At 36.2% G+C, this 18,228-nt stretch overlaps 1 protein-coding gene across 2 annotated transcripts in view; it reads left to right on the top strand.

Moving 5' to 3' along the window:
* Positions 1 to 18,228, top strand: part of DENND5B (DENN domain containing 5B) — a 149,265-nt gene that overhangs the window by 51,076 nt on the left and 79,961 nt on the right. Inside the window, exons 2-3 of one of the 2 annotated variants that reach the window (XM_033116984.1) lie at positions 10,960 to 11,025; positions 14,011 to 14,120. In XM_033116984.1, the coding sequence (XP_032972875.1) occupies positions 10,960 to 11,025; positions 14,011 to 14,120 (176 nt within the window). The remainder of the gene's footprint in view (positions 1 to 10,959; positions 11,026 to 14,010; positions 14,121 to 18,228) is intronic. The other variant, XM_033116985.1, reaches the window with a different exon arrangement.

The following is an 18,228-nucleotide window of genomic DNA, read 5'->3' as shown; positions in this document are numbered from 1 at the left end:
CTTGTATGATATAATTGTCTATTCACCATCTTGAATTATTTCCTTCCTAAGAATTTCTTCTATAAGCACTGAGGGAAAACCATTACTAATAATTTTTCTGTATTCCTAATATGGTTGGTTAAGCTTATACCAAGAACTAAATATATTTGTTGATTGGCAGCATAGAATTTTGAACAGTCTACTCATCACCAGTAATATTGTATTCCTGGTGAATAAATAAGCTTAATCTTAGTGCAAAAAGTGGTTCTATGTAGAATAGTTTTCTAAATCACAGTCTACCGATTACTTATATGTAACTGAACGAAGTCTGAATTTGTTGTATTTTTGTTCATTCATTTGTACAAAATGAAAAGGCCTTTAAGACTCATCCAAAAAGCACCTCAACACCCATTAGGATGGCTACTATTAAAAGAATAGAAAACAGCAAATGTTGGTGAGGACGCGGAGAAATTGGAAACCTCGTGCATTACTGGTGGGAATTTTAAATGGTTCAGTCACTATAGAAAACAGTATGGTGTTTTCTCAAAATAGAATTACCATCTGATCTACAATTCTGCTTCTGGGTATATATTGCGAAGAACTGAAAACAGTCTCGAAGAGATATTTGTATACCAATGTTCATAGCAGCATTAATCATAATACAAATAACGTGGAAGCACCCCAGGTATCCATTGATGGATGAATGGATAAGTAAAGTGTGATTTATACCTACAATGGAATATTACTCAGTTTTTAAAAGGAAGGATATTCTTCAATATGCTACAATGTAGATAAACTTTGAGAACATTACACTAAGTGAAATAAGCCATGCATAAAAAGATACTGTATGATTCTTATATCAGGTACTCAAAATCATAAAGATAGTAGAATGGTGGTTGCCAGAGGCTGAGGGGGTGGAGGGAACGGGGAGTTACTGTTTAATGGGTGTAGGGTTTCAGTTTTATAAGATGAAAAGAATTGGAGATGGATGGTGGTGGGTGGTGATGGTTGCATGTATGAATATATTTAATGCCACTGAATTGTACACTTAAAAATGGTTAAGATAATAAATAATTTTATGTGTATTTTGCCACAATAAAAAAAATGGAAGAAAAACACTTATCCTAAAAGAATTTGACTTACAGTATTCTCTCACATAAATATAATTTTTAACAGATATTTGTAGCAATAAAATTTAATGGAGGTATACCTGCAAAATTACAAGTATCCGGAATGGTGCAGGAGCACAGAATCCATAATGCCACTTCTCAGGTTATTTCTCAGCTATTTCTACATTATAGTGTAAAAGAAAAAAAAATAAAACTTCTACAATAATAGCAATGGTAATTTTAATTTATAATTTCAGTATAATTATAATTACAACTCTTAAATTCTTACTGAGTGACCTTCATGCTATAAAGGTATTATTCTGGACTTTGTGCACATAAGATAAAAATCTTTACACAAAGTCAGTAGCAATCCCATGTTTTTTCAATTAGCCCATGTTTAAACTTACTCATTTACTTAGTAAATGGTCCTTGAATTCATTTTACTAGGCACTGTGTAGGCCTTGGGGTTCAGTAATAAACAAGATAGCACTCTTACTCTCATAGAGCTGCAGGATTTTCCAGAAGATACGACTATAAGCTTAGATCTGAAGGGTGGCCAAGAATTTGTAGGTGGGATGGGGACGGGGCGGGCTGCACGGGGTGGGGGCAGCAATACTAGAAGAAAGAACAGCATGTGTAAAAGGCTAATTTGAGAAAGCACAATACATATGGTGAACAACTAGTGGTTTCTGCATGGCTGGAGTACAGAATACAAAGGATATAGAAAATTCTACAGGAAGGGCTAAGGCATAAGCAGTCACATTATGAAAAATTTTGAAGCTATGTTAAGGAATTTGAGATTTATCCTAGGATAATGAAGCACTATTGAAGGGTTTTGAAGGGGAGTACCAACAGATTTGTATTTAGAAAGATTTCTTGGCTGCATTATGAAGTAGTAATTAGCAGGAGTAAGCCTGGAGACAGTTAAAACAGTGATGACATTTGTAGTAATTCTGATGAGAGATGACATTGGATATGACTAGCACAGTGGGAGCGGGATGGAGAGAGTTGGATAGATGTAAGAAAAATACGGGGTTGGGGCAGCCAGTTAGCTTAGTTGGTTAGAGCGCGGTGCTCTTAGCAGTGGGGTTGCCGGTTCGATCCTCCTCCACAACTGGATTGAGGCAACTGCTTGACTTGGAGCTGATGGGTCCCAGAGAGGCACAATTAAAATAAAAATAAAATAAAATTTTAAAAAAGTTTGAAGGAATAAAAAGAAAAAATAGGGGGTGAAATCAATAGGATGAAGTGATTGATTAGATGGGGGGAGTAAAGGAAAAAGTAGTGAAGGACCACTCCAGTTATCTGACTTGAGTCCCTGGGTGAATAGTTGTATTACTCATTGATCAAGAGAAATTAGCGGGTGGGGGAGTGGAAGTAATTCCCTCTTTCTTCTCTAAGAACTCTTCCTACTGTGAGTCCAAGAATTTGTGATTCTTGACTAAGAAAGCTCATCCTGTATCCTGCAGATTAGACCATTTTTACTGCCACTTTTATAAAAGTGGGGAGTAAATATGTCATTCCTGAGATGTCCATGTCCATGGTTACTCACAGACCTCAAAATAATAGTTAAGATTCATTGTTAGAGCTCATTGGTTTGTTAAAGTAGAGAAATTATTGTTTTCTGTAGGCATGTATAATTTTGTCGTTACATATATAACTGTTACAACCCTTTATAGTCAATATAGTCATGTGTTAGATGACTCAAAAAGTAGCTGTGATGACACCACTATTGACAACCACATCAAGGCTGACAACATAAATATAATATCTAAATAAATTAATAAATGTTCAAAGTAAACACTTAATAACTCTCATATATTGCCAGTGGGAAGGCAAAATGGTACAGCCACTTTGGAAAACAGTGTGACAGTTCCTTACAAAACTAAACATTCTTCACCATATGATCCATCAGTCACACTTCTTGGTATTTCCAGAGGAGCTGAAAATATATCCATACAAAAACCTACACAGATGTTTCTAGCAGCTTTATTCATAATTGCCAAAATTTGGAAGCAACCAAGACACCCTTCAGTAGGTGAATGGATAGATAAACTGGTGTACCCTTACAGTGGAATATTATTCAGTGCTAAATAAGCTACAAGCCACAAAAAGACGTGGAGGAACCTTAAATGCATATTACTAAATGAAAGAAGCCAACCTGAAAAGGCTTTATACTATATGATTCCAACTATATGACTTTCTGGAAAAGGCAAAACAATCAAGACAAAAGGATCAGTGGTTGCCAGGGGTTAGCAGAGGAAGAGGGATGAACAGACAGCACAGAGGATTTTTTAGGGCACTGAAACTATTCTGTACCATACTATAATAGTGGATCCATGTCATTATACATTTGCCAACATCCCTAGAATGTACATCACCAAGAGTGAATCCTGTTGGAAACTATGGACTTAGGGTGATAATGATGTGTGGATCATGTTTTATTCAGGGTTACCTTTTATTCAGACGTGCACACGTGCATGCACACACAAATGGTTTTTTCCTGGCTTTTACAATATTTGTTGGAAATACTGCATATGTTGTCTTACATGAGTAACTCTAGGGCATTTGTTCCACCTACAAGTCAGTACCTAATAATAAATTCATATTACTGAATAGTTTGGTAGGATTTTTTTAAATGAAAAATCGATGCAAGCAAATGGAGAACTAACTGTAAATCAAGGATGCTGCTAAGCATGCTGGCTGTCGTGCCCACTTTTCCTAACATTTGAAGGAGGATTTTGAAAAAAACCTTTGTAATATTTATGACATATTTTTATGATATAACTCTACTCATCATTGCCGTTTTCCTTTCTGGAAAACACAGAAAGACTCAATACTTTACTTAAGGTCACATTTGGCTTAGTCATCATTCTATATTTATGCTCCAGAAGCAGAACAGCTAAGATTCATTCTCCACATTATGAGAAAATTGAACCCTTTTCATTACAGAAAACACTTTGTATGGTAAAAGGGATTTCTTCCATTCCATTTTATTTTCGTCATTCTTTTTCAAGAGAAGGGAGAGTAAATTCCAGGGTTTGACTTGGATGAATCTTGGTATTATTAATTGACACAAGGTCTAATGGAAGAAGGGGTATCTTGAGAAGCATCGAAGGAAGTCAGTTTAAGATACTTTGACTTGTAACAGCTTGTGGTAAAGATTTTCAATAGGCACTTGGAAAGGCTGACCTGGAGAGAAGAGTGTATATTTGGAAGTCATTAATATAATTTGGTAGTGTAGGCTGTTGGGAGTGTATAGAGTAAGGAAAAATGACTAGACAAAACCCGGTGGAACACAAATCTGCGTATACAAGTATATAGGGGGCAGTAGAAGAAGAGAAACCTACGGAGGTGACTAACGACCAGCTCCTTTAACAACTGCCCAGTCCATAAGAATTGGTAGAAAAGAGAGAATACCAACTTGGATATAGGCAGTTGAACTTCCCAACCCCAAATCTTGTTACCAAGATTCACCTTCCACTTGGGGTTCTCACCAATCATTGCTGCTGCCACTATGCTGGTTTTGGAGAATGCAGCTCTCTCTTTACTGTGCTGGCCTCTTATTGCTTGCAGCTGAGAGTGTAAGACTTCATAAAATTCTTACAGATAACAGAAGGTAATCATAAATGGAAAGTAACATAACCAGTTTAGGGAAACATCTGTGTGGCTGCTTTCATTGCTCATAGGATCCATTGGTCCTTTGCCACCCTTTACAGAGTTATGTTCTCTCCCAGGTGGAGAATTGCTTCCTTGCTAAAACCAAGATCTGCCTCCACATGACAGATTTTTTTTTCTCTCCCACAAGTGAGGAGAGTCCTTAACCATATCTGGACTGCTTGTACAAGGCTCAAGGGAAGAAAGAGGAAAGAGTTCCTTTTTCATATCAGTCTAAGTTCCATCTCCCATGATTTCTTTTCATGTCATAAGATGTATTTCCTGAGATGGTTGACAATGGGAATGACACCTCCTTCAGGAGAGGCAGTGTCCTCTGCCCACAGGGTATGACCTTACTCTGTGGACTCACATGGCTGACCATCTCAGAATACATTTGTCCAACAAAGGAATAAGATAAACACATATTACGGCAGAGGGACTCGTGCAGTGATCATGGAGGTGAAAGAACTTGGAGAGATTGGTGTCACAGAACACAAGGGAGTAAGGAGAGTCAAGTGGCAAATGCTGTAGAAAGGCCAAATAGAGTGAGAGATGAAGATGGTCTTTAGATTTTTTTAAATTAAAGTTGAAAGTCACAGTGTTGCAGAGAGACTTAGGGGCTGTTTTGGCTTAGCAAAAATCACATCAACCGAGCATTGTGGTACCAACTTCAGGTAATTGTTGGAATAATAATGCTTCCATTTGAGGATTACAGGAAGATTGTCTTCCCCAGTGAATCCTGTTACTAATACTGTTTTGCTCTATTTCACTTATGCTAGAATGATTTTTAAACCATGAGGCAGCAGCATCATTAGAAAAACAGAGGTACCCCTTTTTCTACTGTGTAATTTGTATCTTTGCTTACAGACCTTGGTCTCTTATGCAGGATTTTTTTTTTTTTTGAAGAGGGTAAGAGGAAGAAAGTGGTATCCTTGTGTATGTTGATTGGCACCCCTGTGTAAACTAAACTGAGTTACTTGTGTTTCTGACTTTTGTGTGTGTGTGAGCGTATTGGCAGCACAAAGTAATGAATGGAAGTGGAGGGAAGGTCTACTTTAGTTCCATGCACATAACTGCTTCTTTGAGTCAGGCAGCAGAAAAGTTTCAGTTTGAATCTTCTTAGAACTCTAGGTCTATAGTATTACTTGTTAGTTATAAATATTTTATTGGTGGATGACTTTCTTTTGTTCCAGAAGGCAACAGGTGGCCTCTAGGATTTTCTTTAGCAGAGAGTAAGTTCTTTAGCAATAGGGGAAGATTTGTTCTATATTGTATGATAAAATGCAACATGAATAATAATATGCTTTCCCACGAATATTAGATAAATGATTCTCATAGAGGATAGATATCTAATAATACTAATAATAACGCATTGTTACAGTGATAAAATAATCAGTATTTTATATATGAGGGAAACTTTGCTCAAAGAAGTTGTGGTTTGTCCTAGGCTACTAGACCTCGGGATATTCAACTAGAACTAGAACCTTATTTTCTTGGCTATAATTATATGAAAATCACGTATATATTCTTCAGAATAAGAACAATCATTTACTAAGCACTGAAGAACACATGGTACTTGCTTGATTATTTACCTAAAAATTACGGACCCTTTCCTCTTAGAGAGTTTCATGATATCAATTACAATATTTTGCTGATTTTTTAAAGTTATTTTCTTGTTTCATATTTTATTACAAAAGGGATAGTATGATAAGTGTGAGTTAGGAACAAAGTGCTTTGTGTATTCCTCATTATCGGGACTGTATTGTAGATCCTGGATTTGTTGTTAGGTTAATTTTGCAAGTAACTAATCTGCTGCTGTGTTCTGTGCTTAGTGGTAGGATGCACGGTGCCTAGTTAGAATGTGGCTGGGCTCTGTCCTGAATTCCTGGCACAGTATGGGCGCACTGGACATTTACTGGAATGAGTTAATATCTCCTGTATTTAAAAAACAAAACAAAAACACTTCCCTCAACGCTATATTCTCTTTTAATGTTACCCATTTCTTATCCTTCTAGCAAAACTTTGCGGAAGAGTTATTTATACTTTCTGCCTCTACTTCCTTATTTTGTTGTATTCTTTCTTGGAACAACTTCTCATCTTTATCAAAGTACTGAGGAAACATTTTTTACTCAGAATATTCTGTCCATATTTATTACCTCTGTGTGTGTGTGTGTGTGTGTGTGTGTGTGTGTGTTAACTTTCCCATTAGAAAAGGAACAGAATGAAAAAGGGACAGGACAGAAGAGATTACATTTTTAAACTTCCCATCTGTCTTCCTTGTTCCCATCAGCAAACTTTCTTTGAAACATCTAGACTTCTGTAGTATCCTTCAGAGACAGCAGGATAGGAAAATACTGTGACTTGACCTTGTTTTGTGGAGAAATACCCTGGGCAGAAATAGGCTTTGGTACAAATGGGAAATGTCAAGTAATGGTCAGTCATAGGTGCCAATTCAACACCAACAGGAATCCCCAATTGGGAGTGCAGTGAAGAAGGAAACTTCATTCAGTGCCAACAGCTCAATTGTGATACAGCTCGGCTGTGGAGCAGCTCAGTAGTGTTACAGTTCATCTGTGAGACAGCATAGCAGTGAGTAGGCTAGGGTGAGGCCCTTTTTCTGGCTAGACAGCTCTGCTCCAGTGCTGCTCTGCTCCAGCGAGATGTCTTTGGTGTTTCATCTCCAGCCAGTCTTTAAAGCACAGTCTTTAGTCTTTGATAGAAAGGGAAAGTGCACTCCCCCAACCAGAGGGGAGCTGACTTATATAGACAGAAGTCCCCTCCATTGGTCCCTGATTGGTCTGTCCTCATGCAAATGAGAACTCCAAATTCTTGTAATTTGATTGGTCAGAATGGAGTTACTCTGATTAGTCAGTGAAGTTGCTGATGGGGATATAGCTGCCTAGCTCTGATTGGACAGGGAAAGCCTCAGTCCTATTGGTTGAAATGCTAGGTTGGTGCAAAAGTAATTGCAGTTTAAAAGGTTGAAAATAATTGTGAAAACCAGAATTACTTTTGTACCAACCTAGTACAATTCCAGGAACTCCTTTATAAGGGCTGGCTCAGGCAGCAGGAGCACAGTGCAGGTAGGCAGTTCAGTGGGGGAGGCAGGCAGTTTAGTGCAGGCATCTCCCTGAAGGGTGGTTTGCCTGAGGGGCCCCGGTTTAGAAATGGCTGCTAGAACCTGCTTTTAAATTTGAGCCCAGTTAGCCACCAAGCGCCCTTCTTGGTAGGTATCTTCTCTCTTATTGGCCACAATAATGAGGGAGGGAATTCACTGAGGCCCTAGGAGTGGGAAGGTTCAGAGAGGAGATAAGGGAAAAAATATATAACAGGGCCACTCAGGCTGAGACATAGCTCCAAGGTTCACAAATCCCTATCTACTTGCAAGTGCAAGCACAGGAGCTGGGGGTAGGGTCCCTATGTCCCAGTGCTGTTTGAGAGGAAGGAAGCATGGGTCTACCAAAAGGCCAGCTCTCACGTTCTCAGCCACAGTGAGAAGAGGTGTGTGCTTGGTATTCTAACATCTACAACACAGTAGCAGACTCTTAGTATTATGACATATTTCAGATACTTTATGCGAGTTAAGAAATTTTTGGAGTTCAGTCCTTCTAAAATTGCCCATACATTCTAGTATTTTAAGCTACACGTTATCTTTTAAATATACATGCTATAAAGTTGATTTGAAATCCAGATTTGGTCTAATTGTGAAACACATAGCTTTGCATGAAGCACATGCACTGCACTGGAAATTCTGTGAATTATTTTGACTATAGTTTGACCATAACCTGGAGGCAATGATAAAATAATTGAATCTCTAAATCTGTTTAAATGGTTGTTGCTTATGTATAATTCTCTATGTAACTGGCCAGAGTAAATTGACGTGGAATAGCTTTCATATTTCTTTTATTTTTCTCTGATAAAACCAGAAACAAGGGCTATGTGAAGTAATGGAACTATTGGTAAATATTCCTAGTGATACCCTGAACACAACCAAGAGTTTTCACCTTAATCAAAGCAGAATAGGCTTTAAATAAGAGCTAAGCAGAATTATTAGACCAATTAATGGATTAGTTTCTCTACTTTGTCTTATTTTTGTGAGAACATTAGTGTTAGTTGCAAAGTTCATGCTTGCTTTTCCAAATGGGGAGATTTTTGTGTCATGTTCTAATACTATTCTAATCTATTCTAACGATTGGTTGTTACTCCTGCAAATTAGAAAGAAGAAATATCTGTACTGGACTGTATATTTAATGAGTGAGGTCTTCTTCTCGAATTCTGAATTCTTTCATACTTGTCCCAACTGTAACAATTGTGTGCCTCCTAGAAGTGTGCAGTGTCCTGGGGGAGGTACTGACCTGTGTCCCTACTTGGGCACCCTCAACCAGGGGCCTTGCACACTGGATATGTGTGGCAGAGCTGTTCAGAGGTCTGTTTGGGGCCTCTATCCCTGATGATGGATGTCAGTTCACAGTCCTAGCTGGCCCTAAAGATCCAAATAACTTCCTTGGTGATTTCAGGGTGCCTTTAGTCGTTTATAATTAATGAGTTCCTTTATTCCTTCGGTATAGGAGTTCCATAAGCAACTTTTCCTGGTCATTTAGAACCACACGTTATCATTATTTGACTCTTTAAAGGAAAGACTCTGATATCTCTTTAAAGGTGTCTAAAAGTTAAACAAAAGCTCCTAGAGACAGACAACAGTATAGTGGTTACCAGAGGGAAAGGGGGTGACGGTGGAAGAAGGTAAAGGGGCGTCAAATGTGATGGAAGGAGAACTGACTGGTTGGTGAACACACAATGTGATATATAGATGATGTATTACAGAATTGTACACTTGAAACCTATATAGTCTTGTTGACCATTGTCACCCCAATAAATTTTAATAATAAAAAGATGTCTAAAAGTTGTAGACATTTGGGTAACCCATAAAAGACATCCAGAAGTTTAACACTCTTCAAAGCTGCTAAGTTACAGAGCTCTGGTATGAATTTTTTAATAGCCTGTGTCCTCATTGTAGTAAACTTTCCTCCAGGAGTTGTTGACATTTCCCAGTTTAAAGTGCTTAAGAGGATAGTTCATTAAGTGGAATCACAGTACAGAGCCGACTTTAGCTTATGTTTGCATAGTGATTTTCAAAAGGTAAACTACTTTTAAGATTTGGGTATAATATATGCTTTTGTCTTCACCTTAAATAATGGAATGTAATTTTTAAAACAGACGTGATTTTTAGAGTAGTCTTAGATTTACAGAAAAACGGAGAAGATAGTACAAAGCCCCCATATACTCTCATAAACGCCCATTCACACATGTACAGTTTTCCCATCATTAACATTTCATAGTTTTATGATACATGTTACAATTAATGAATCATTACTGATACATTGTTGTTAACTGAACTCTGTCCTGTATTCAGATTTCCTTCATGCTTATTTAATGTTTTTTCTCTGTTGGAGGATCCTATCCATTATACCACATTACATTTAGTTGTCATGTCTCCTTAGGCTCCTCTTGTCTGTGACAGTTTTTCAGACTTCTCTTGTTTTTGATGATCTTGACAACTTTGACAAGTGTTCTTCAGGTATATCGTAGGTTGGTCCTCTTGGAATTTGTCTGATGTTTTTCTCCTGATTAGACTGGGGTTATAGGATCATATGATAAGACTATATTTGGCATTGTAAGAAATTGCCAAACTGTCTTCCACATTGGCTGTACCATTTTGCATTTCCACCAGCAAGTTATGAGAATTATGTCACTTGCTTACTTGTCAGCATTTGGTATAGTCAGTTTTTTGGACTTTAGCCATTCTGATAGGTGTGTAAACATTGGAATGTAATTTTTAATTTAGCCTTACTATCATGTTTTGTTATATCTGACTATATAGAAACATTAGAAACATTAGCTTTCTCCTATACTTATCTTCAAATTAGCATTAAGAATATGTGTGATTTTCCTCATATGAGTAACTATTACTGATGTTTAAATAGCATTTCACTTATAGTAAAATACAATTACTTATTCTCTCTGCTTTCTTATTACTAATAGCTATGAGCTGTATACTATTGGTGTTAAGATACATTCCATTGATATTAATGTTTCATGTTTAATTGTTTTCGTTTAATTTTTTTATTCTCGTTTTCCATTCTTCAAAGTCATTTTTGCTTTTTTGTTTGTTTATTTGTTCATAAAGCTTTTTTGTTTCTGTCACATTATGTAGTTTTGTACCAATGGCTAGAAGCAGATCGTCATGGCAAGAGCCAAGATGCTGCAAATACGACTTCAGGTAAAAATAAAAATAAAAGTCGAGGTTTTAGAAATCATTATTTTAATTCACCCCAAGCGCATCATAATTGTTTATTCAGTTTTGCTTAGGCAAAAAAGGTATTATTTTGTATTTCTGTTCTCTCATCTGCATCTTGATTTTCATAAAGACCACATTTGCTTCAAATCTTAAAAAAAATTATTCATGAGTTTTTAAGCTCTCTTGGCAGATATGTCCTATTTTCTTAGTTGGAAAGACTTCATTGCAGCTTATGTTTAGCAGGAGGTTACTTGGCAATATTACTTGGAATTAAGTCTATATGTAGTTATAGTGGGGGGTATTAATGTTTTCACAAATTTATAATCCTTATTCATTTTCAGGATAATGTTAGAAAGGTGGATTTTTAAGTAAAGGATGCTTATATGTAACTTCCATATCCTCAGAATCCAAATTCTTAGACTGATTCATTTCTCCTGCTAAGTCCTAGCAATAGATTCTAAATTAGAGGTTTATAAAATACGGGCTAAAAATGAGAATATAGGTTGTTCTCCCATTTTACATCTCCAAAAGTCATCTCCAAGATTTTCTTCTTTGGCTGATACTAGTAGGAATAGCTGCATCCATTCATTTCTAAGTCTTTAACAGTGTTATCAGAATTTTTACATAGTTTTTTCTTCCCATAATGTCCTTCAAAATAATATTTTCCTACCCCAATAAATTCTAATAAAAATAATATTAATATTTGCCAAGACAGCTGTATATATAGCAATGATCTGTCCTATTCCTGCGCCCCCCACCCCCGCCTTTCTGGCAGTCTGATGGTGCTGGTGGTGGTCGTGGTGGTGATGGTGGTGGTGGTGGTGGTGGTGGTGGTTATGGTGGTGATTCTGTTTTTCTTTTGTTAGATTTATGTTTCTGTTTTGTGGGTTTTTTCGGTTGTTTGTTTTTGTGAAACTTTTTCTCTCTGGAGGTGGTTTTCCTTCTCTCTCCTGGTTGATTCATCGTGCCTCAAGAGGGTGTGGTGTTCCTGAGTTTAACAGAACAATTATGTTGAGAATGGCACTCTCATGACTTTTCTGATTTACCTCCTGTCCCATTAATAACTTGCTATATGAATGAAGATAGTGTTACTATTTTAACCAAACTAAGGCAGGAATTCATTAAAAGGTAAGTGTTTGAAGGAGTTATATCCTGTGTTATGTTCTCTTTCATATGCCCCACAGTGTTTCCTATTTTGTTTACATTTATGGATGATAAAAATAAGCATTTCTGGTATTTGAGGATGAGCGAAGGAGAGAGTTTTTTGATGGCTGTTTATTTTCTAAGGATATCCTCTCGCTGTGTCAACAGCACCGTCAGCAGCATAGAACTTTAGAATAAGGAAGAAGGTTTGTTTTGTTTTTTTCTCTGACTTAAAATGAGGTGAAAAGTAACCTTGTTCTGTTTGTTTGTTTTAGTGAAGAAGTGAATAATCTAAAAATCTTAGTGTTTGCATGAGAATCCAGTATCAGCTTTAAAGATATCATTTACCCTTCCTGAAATGAACCATTCTGAACCCTGACTCTTTTCTTCAGACATATTGACTCATGGACAGTTTCACCTTTTTCCATTGACTTTTTGATGTTTACATATCCTAGAAGCATAGTGAAAAAAATTGATAAACTTTTCTTAGGGATGCCTTTGACAGTTTTTCTTCTAGAAGTGAAAACTCCCTGTCTGTTAGAAAATGGAAATGCGGGGGTAGAAAGATACAGAGATGAAGTGCTTGCCTAAATATGTAAGAGGAATCCAAAGGAAAATGATCATTAGCCAAGGTCTTAAGTTAGAAACTGTAGGTTACTTGCTGCAGCAAATCTATTTAAATTACATCCCTTTATTCAAAAAAGCTTTTGTGTACTTTATATTGCAGTCTTCAGCAAGATTTTAGAGTATGACTTTTCCCCCCTTTGTGATCTGTTAAGTTTTGCAGTAAAAGGTGTTTTAGGATTATCTTTTCATAGTTTTTTCAAAAATGGAAACTGAGTCTAACTACTTGTCCAAGAGTAACTCATAAATTGCTTTATGATGTTTTTACTTGTACAGATACTGGTAAGTTGCATTCATCTTTTGATATAATAGCTCATGTTTTGTGCTTACTAAGTAAAGTTATTAAAAAGTAGGAAAAAAACAGGAGACAGAATAATACTGCTCCAAGGTATTCTCATTCATCAGTCTCAACTTTTTGACATTGAGAATTTTAAGATCCATCCACATTAAAATATTATGAAACTAAGGCATTTGCAGGTAACAGGTCTCATGGGAGTTAATTTGGTTAAGGAGACAAAGAACTGAGCTGACAGCTATTGTTAAATGTTCTTATATATAATAATCAAAGTATAGCCTACTTTTCTTTCCAGAATTTTGACAGATATATTTGGCTTAAAATAGCTTGTTTCTTTTCAGTTTTGTGTGTTAGATGTATTTTGTCTACTAAACTAGACAACTCAGTAATGATGTTTCTAATTCTGTTAATTCTATTACTTGTAAAAGCCTGGAGATGCAGTCATATCGATTAGAGAATTTTGTGGAAAGTTGAGCACATTGCCTCCTTTGAGCACTGCAGCATTGGGTTGATCTATGTACAAAATTTCAGGATCATAAGAAGTATGATTAGCTTAATTCAGGAATGTTTCTTTAATGTTTCCAAATGGATTTTTTAAATCACTACGTATTGAAATGAGGACAATAATTAGGTTACAGCATGGATTATTTTAGCATATCTGATTTTTAGTATCAGTTATCTAGCCAGAATTTCAAAATTCATATTCTGAAGTTTTAAATGCAGATCTCTTATTAACAGTTCCTTTTCAGTTGCCCATTGAGAATTTTACAAGTCAGACTGTTAAGAAGCAGAAATTGAATCAGATTTCAAAATTATCAGTTGACATAGCTACAAAATAAAAACAAAACTATGACATGCTTTTGAAAAATTCTGGACATTAACTAATTATTAATTATTTGTTGTAGGTGAAAATTTTGACCAGAGTCCTTTGAGAAGAACATTCAAATCCAAGGTTCTGGCCCACTATCCTCAGAATATAGAATGGAACCCTTTTGACCAAGATGCAGTGAATATGGTATGTGCTTTTCTTTTCCCCTTTAGCTTCCTTTTTATAAAGATGACAATAGTGACTATAGTTTGAATGTCCTACGTTATTTAATTTAATCCTTTAAATAAACAGTTTTATAAGATGATATCCTCATTTACAGATGTAGAAAATGAAACTCAGAGAATTTCAGTAATTTGCCTATGGTCCCCATAGCTAATAAGTATATACAACGGACCCTCCAAGTCCATTTTCTTTTCCTACTCTTAAGCTGTGTTGTGAGTTTGTGTTAATTAATACATGATTCTTTGATAAACAGTGCTATTACTTTGTTTGCCTGGAGAAGATCCTGATAGAAGGAATATGATTACAGATTTTATTTCAAGGAATGTTGTATGATGAGCCTCTAATTTATCGTGTTCACAGAGTAAAGAGGGACAGGAACTTCAATGCATCACTTAGACATTAGTAGGAATTTGTTTATAAGGAATTTGAATTAATGTAATGAGTTACCAGTGGTGATTATAGATCCCTTTAGAGATTCATGGACAAAAGTAGGTCATAGTTTTCAGATCACTTAGGAAGGATCCTGCTTATAAGCCTGGATAACATTTTGGACTTCCTTGAACCTCTGTGATTATAAAAATCACGGGACTCCAAAGTGAGCAAATCATGATAGACACAGAAATTATTAAATGTGGGCTGAGATAGTGTAGTTCTTTCTGAGTATTTTAAAGGTAGAGTCCAAACATCCCATTATGCTGTGAAAACTATAGGGGAAGAAAATTAATGTATGGTAGGTGCCTGCTAACTACTTCATGTGTTACTTTGACATACATGCTTATATGTACCCAGTGAGGATTCTTACATTTTATAAAGGTTGGGTTACTTGCCCAAAGTTATTCAGTGAGGTTCAGGTTAAATCCAGATCATTTTTACTCTCGAACTCACTTTTTTCCTACCAGCATGCTGCCTCTCCCAAAGAAAAACTCTGTGACTTATTTTTGACCCGCACCAAAATGATACGGGTCACATTGGACCCATTGTGGTATTTGTGTTTCACAGTAAACCCATTCCAAATGGGGCTTGCCCCAAGGAGGGAGTAGTATGGTAATTTTTCTAAGGACAAATGCCTAAGCCACTTGGCACTTAGATTCTTTATAGAGCACTTCTCTAAACTACTACCCAATACCAAAATAGTCAGAAATGCCATTTTGTTGGAAGTTCTGTGGGACTCAGCCTCAATTTTGGTGAAGACCGAAATATGGATATTAAGTAGATCACAACTGTTAGTTATATTTACGAGACTTGGAGGAGTACAGACAAGCTTCTGACTAAAATAGTCAACAAACAGCAGTGACAGAAAATAATTTATCAGCCACTTATGTCAGCAAATAAATGGAAAGATATATAAGAAAATAGTGTCAAAATGAAGCAATGGAAAAATGGATAAGAATGTAAATAGATTATAACACTTCATCCTCTTAAATTAGTAAGATATGTCAAGGCATAACTTATTCTGTAAGAAATCAGAACAGTGTCCAAAAAAACTAGGTTCCTCCTATAATATGAATCCAGAGTCATTTGGAACCAACTTCCACACTTGATGTGTTTTGTTTCTTTTAGTCATTTGAGTGGATTAATAATGAGATATCCATGATAGCTTTTACTTCTATCTGCAAAACAGTAAGTTTTAAAGCAATTATCCGCTTCCTTGATCTGTTATTGGTATTTTCTTTACCCCTTTCCTCTGAGATTATTCTGTGTAAGCAGCAGAAGTTTCCCTCTGAAGAGTAAATGCATAGGTGTGTGTTTTGATGGATAAGCACCACACAGCATTTTGTTTATTGCTGCAAATCGGAAAGGATTTGCTGGCACTCCTTGAAAATCTCTGAAAAGCATCCCATTAAATTAGTCTGCATTTGGGTCATAGATTTACTGCTCTTAATTTCCTTTTTGATTTATTAGTAAGTGCATTTGTATGAAGCTATAATTTATTCCCACCTAAAGGCATAAAGCTTTGTTCTTTCTGTTAGCAAAATCCCATTCCAACAACTCATTGCCTTCTGTAATATCAGTCCTTCCTCTAATAAGAAACAGTGGTGCTTTGAAATAAGGGTCATTAACTTCACAAAAATTAAGTACCCCAAAGCAATGAACTTTGTTAAAAAGAATTCCATATGTATGAGTGCAGTGCAAATGTAATAGAACATATATATATATATATATATATATATATAAGATATATATATATATATATATATAAACATACATGCATATACATATATATACACACATATATATATATGTGGGTGACAGGTGACATTGTTTCTGAATTAATTGCTTTTTATGTCTCTTTTGTTTGCTGATTCAGAGATTTTTATGAAAAAATAAATAAATGGAAGAATCATAAAACAGAGAACAATACAACAATCATATACCCACCACCCAGAACTAACACAACATTTCAACATTGACAAATTTGCTTCCGATCCGTACCTTTCCCCTTAAATGAAACAAAGCATTGCAAATAGAGCTGATGTTCCCCTGCCCTCCCCCCCATTTCAGCTCTCCCCCCATTTTGAGGTAATCTGTATCGGCGTCCATGACTGTTTATGTAATGTTCTAGTAGATAGACCTTATCCTTAAGAATGTACCGAGCCTGGAAATTGTTAGGAAGAAAATATGGTTAGTACCTTTTAAGTTACATGAAATATAAAGATTCCGTTTTGTATATCTGTCCTAAATGAAACATTTAATATATGATGTTTCAGGTAATTAAAAGAGTAATAACTATTACAAAGCTCTTTATAATCTTCGAAGCTCTAAGTTCACAGTTTACTATTTGCTTTGATGGGTGGATTAGAATAATGAGCAAAGAGTAAAGGGTAAAGGGTTGGCTGGAAAAAACCTATTTTGATGCCCATCTTGCAAGATTCAAAAGAAAAAGAGCACTGCATACTTTTTACAGAGTCAGCAAGAATTTGAAATGTATAAGCCTTAGTTACATTAATATCGTGTTTCCCCGAAAATAAGACCTAGCCAGACAATCAGCTCTAATGCGTCTTTTGGAGCAAAAATTAATATAAGACCCGGTATTATGTTATATTATATTATATTAAACTATACTGTACTATACTATATTATATTAGACCTGGTCTTATAGTAAAATAAGACCAGGTCTTATATTAATTTTTGCTCCAAAAGACGCATTAGAGCTGATTGTCCGGCTAGGTCTTATTTTCAGGGAAACACGGTAGGTTTGACATTAGAATGAAAGTAAGCACTCATTTTGACCCAAATTTAAGTTTATTTTCACAGTAAACTCATAGGAATGGGGTTCTAATCCCATCATTCCTAGAGGAGCCCACTTGTTTTCTTAACAACGCAGCTAGAATATTTCATTGACATCTCAAACTCAGCATGTCCAAACTAAATTCACAATCTTTCCATCAAATTCCGTCAGGGATGGTACAACCATCTACCAGTTGCCTAAGCCAAAAATCTAGCGTCATCCTTGAAAGTTCTCACTTTCTCACCCTTCCCCATATGAGTCAGTTATCTATTTCTCTCTGTTTCTACAGACCCACCTTAATACAACCTATCAAGCTCTGTCACCTGACTCCTACAGTAACTAACTGGCCTCCTGCTCCTGTCCTTTCCATTCTTCACACTATAGCTTCTGCCTGTGCTGTCTCTTGTCTTGAAAGGCTCTTCCACTTCTCCGTTACCTACTGAATTCTTCTTATTGACCCTTCAGATTTCATTTAAACATAATTGCCTCAAAAAAGCCATCCCTGAGTACTACCTTCCACCACCCTTCCAACACTCAGTCAGATCCCCTTAGATTCTCTTAGCACCTTGTACCTTTTGTAGCACTTATCACAATTGCAGTTATAATAATAATGTAGCTAGTTGTCATCTTTGTGTCTTCTACTATAATATAAGCACCATTAAGACAGAACACTCTCTCTTAATCATTGTGATAGCCCCAGCTTTGCACATAGTAGAGGTTCAAATCATTGACTAAATGAATGTTTGCTTGTTTACAATACTTCCCTGCCCCATCCTTGTCTATCCACACCTGTACTGCAAAACCGTCTCTTAAGCTGGAGTAGTTAGGTGCTCTCTCTTCTCT

Source organism: Rhinolophus ferrumequinum, chromosome 10 (genome assembly GCF_004115265.2).
Source record: "Rhinolophus ferrumequinum isolate MPI-CBG mRhiFer1 chromosome 10, mRhiFer1_v1.p, whole genome shotgun sequence".
In the NCBI taxonomy this organism is placed as follows: Eukaryota; Metazoa; Chordata; class Mammalia; order Chiroptera; family Rhinolophidae; genus Rhinolophus; species Rhinolophus ferrumequinum.
This window is presented reverse-complemented; position numbering and strand designations above follow the sequence as displayed.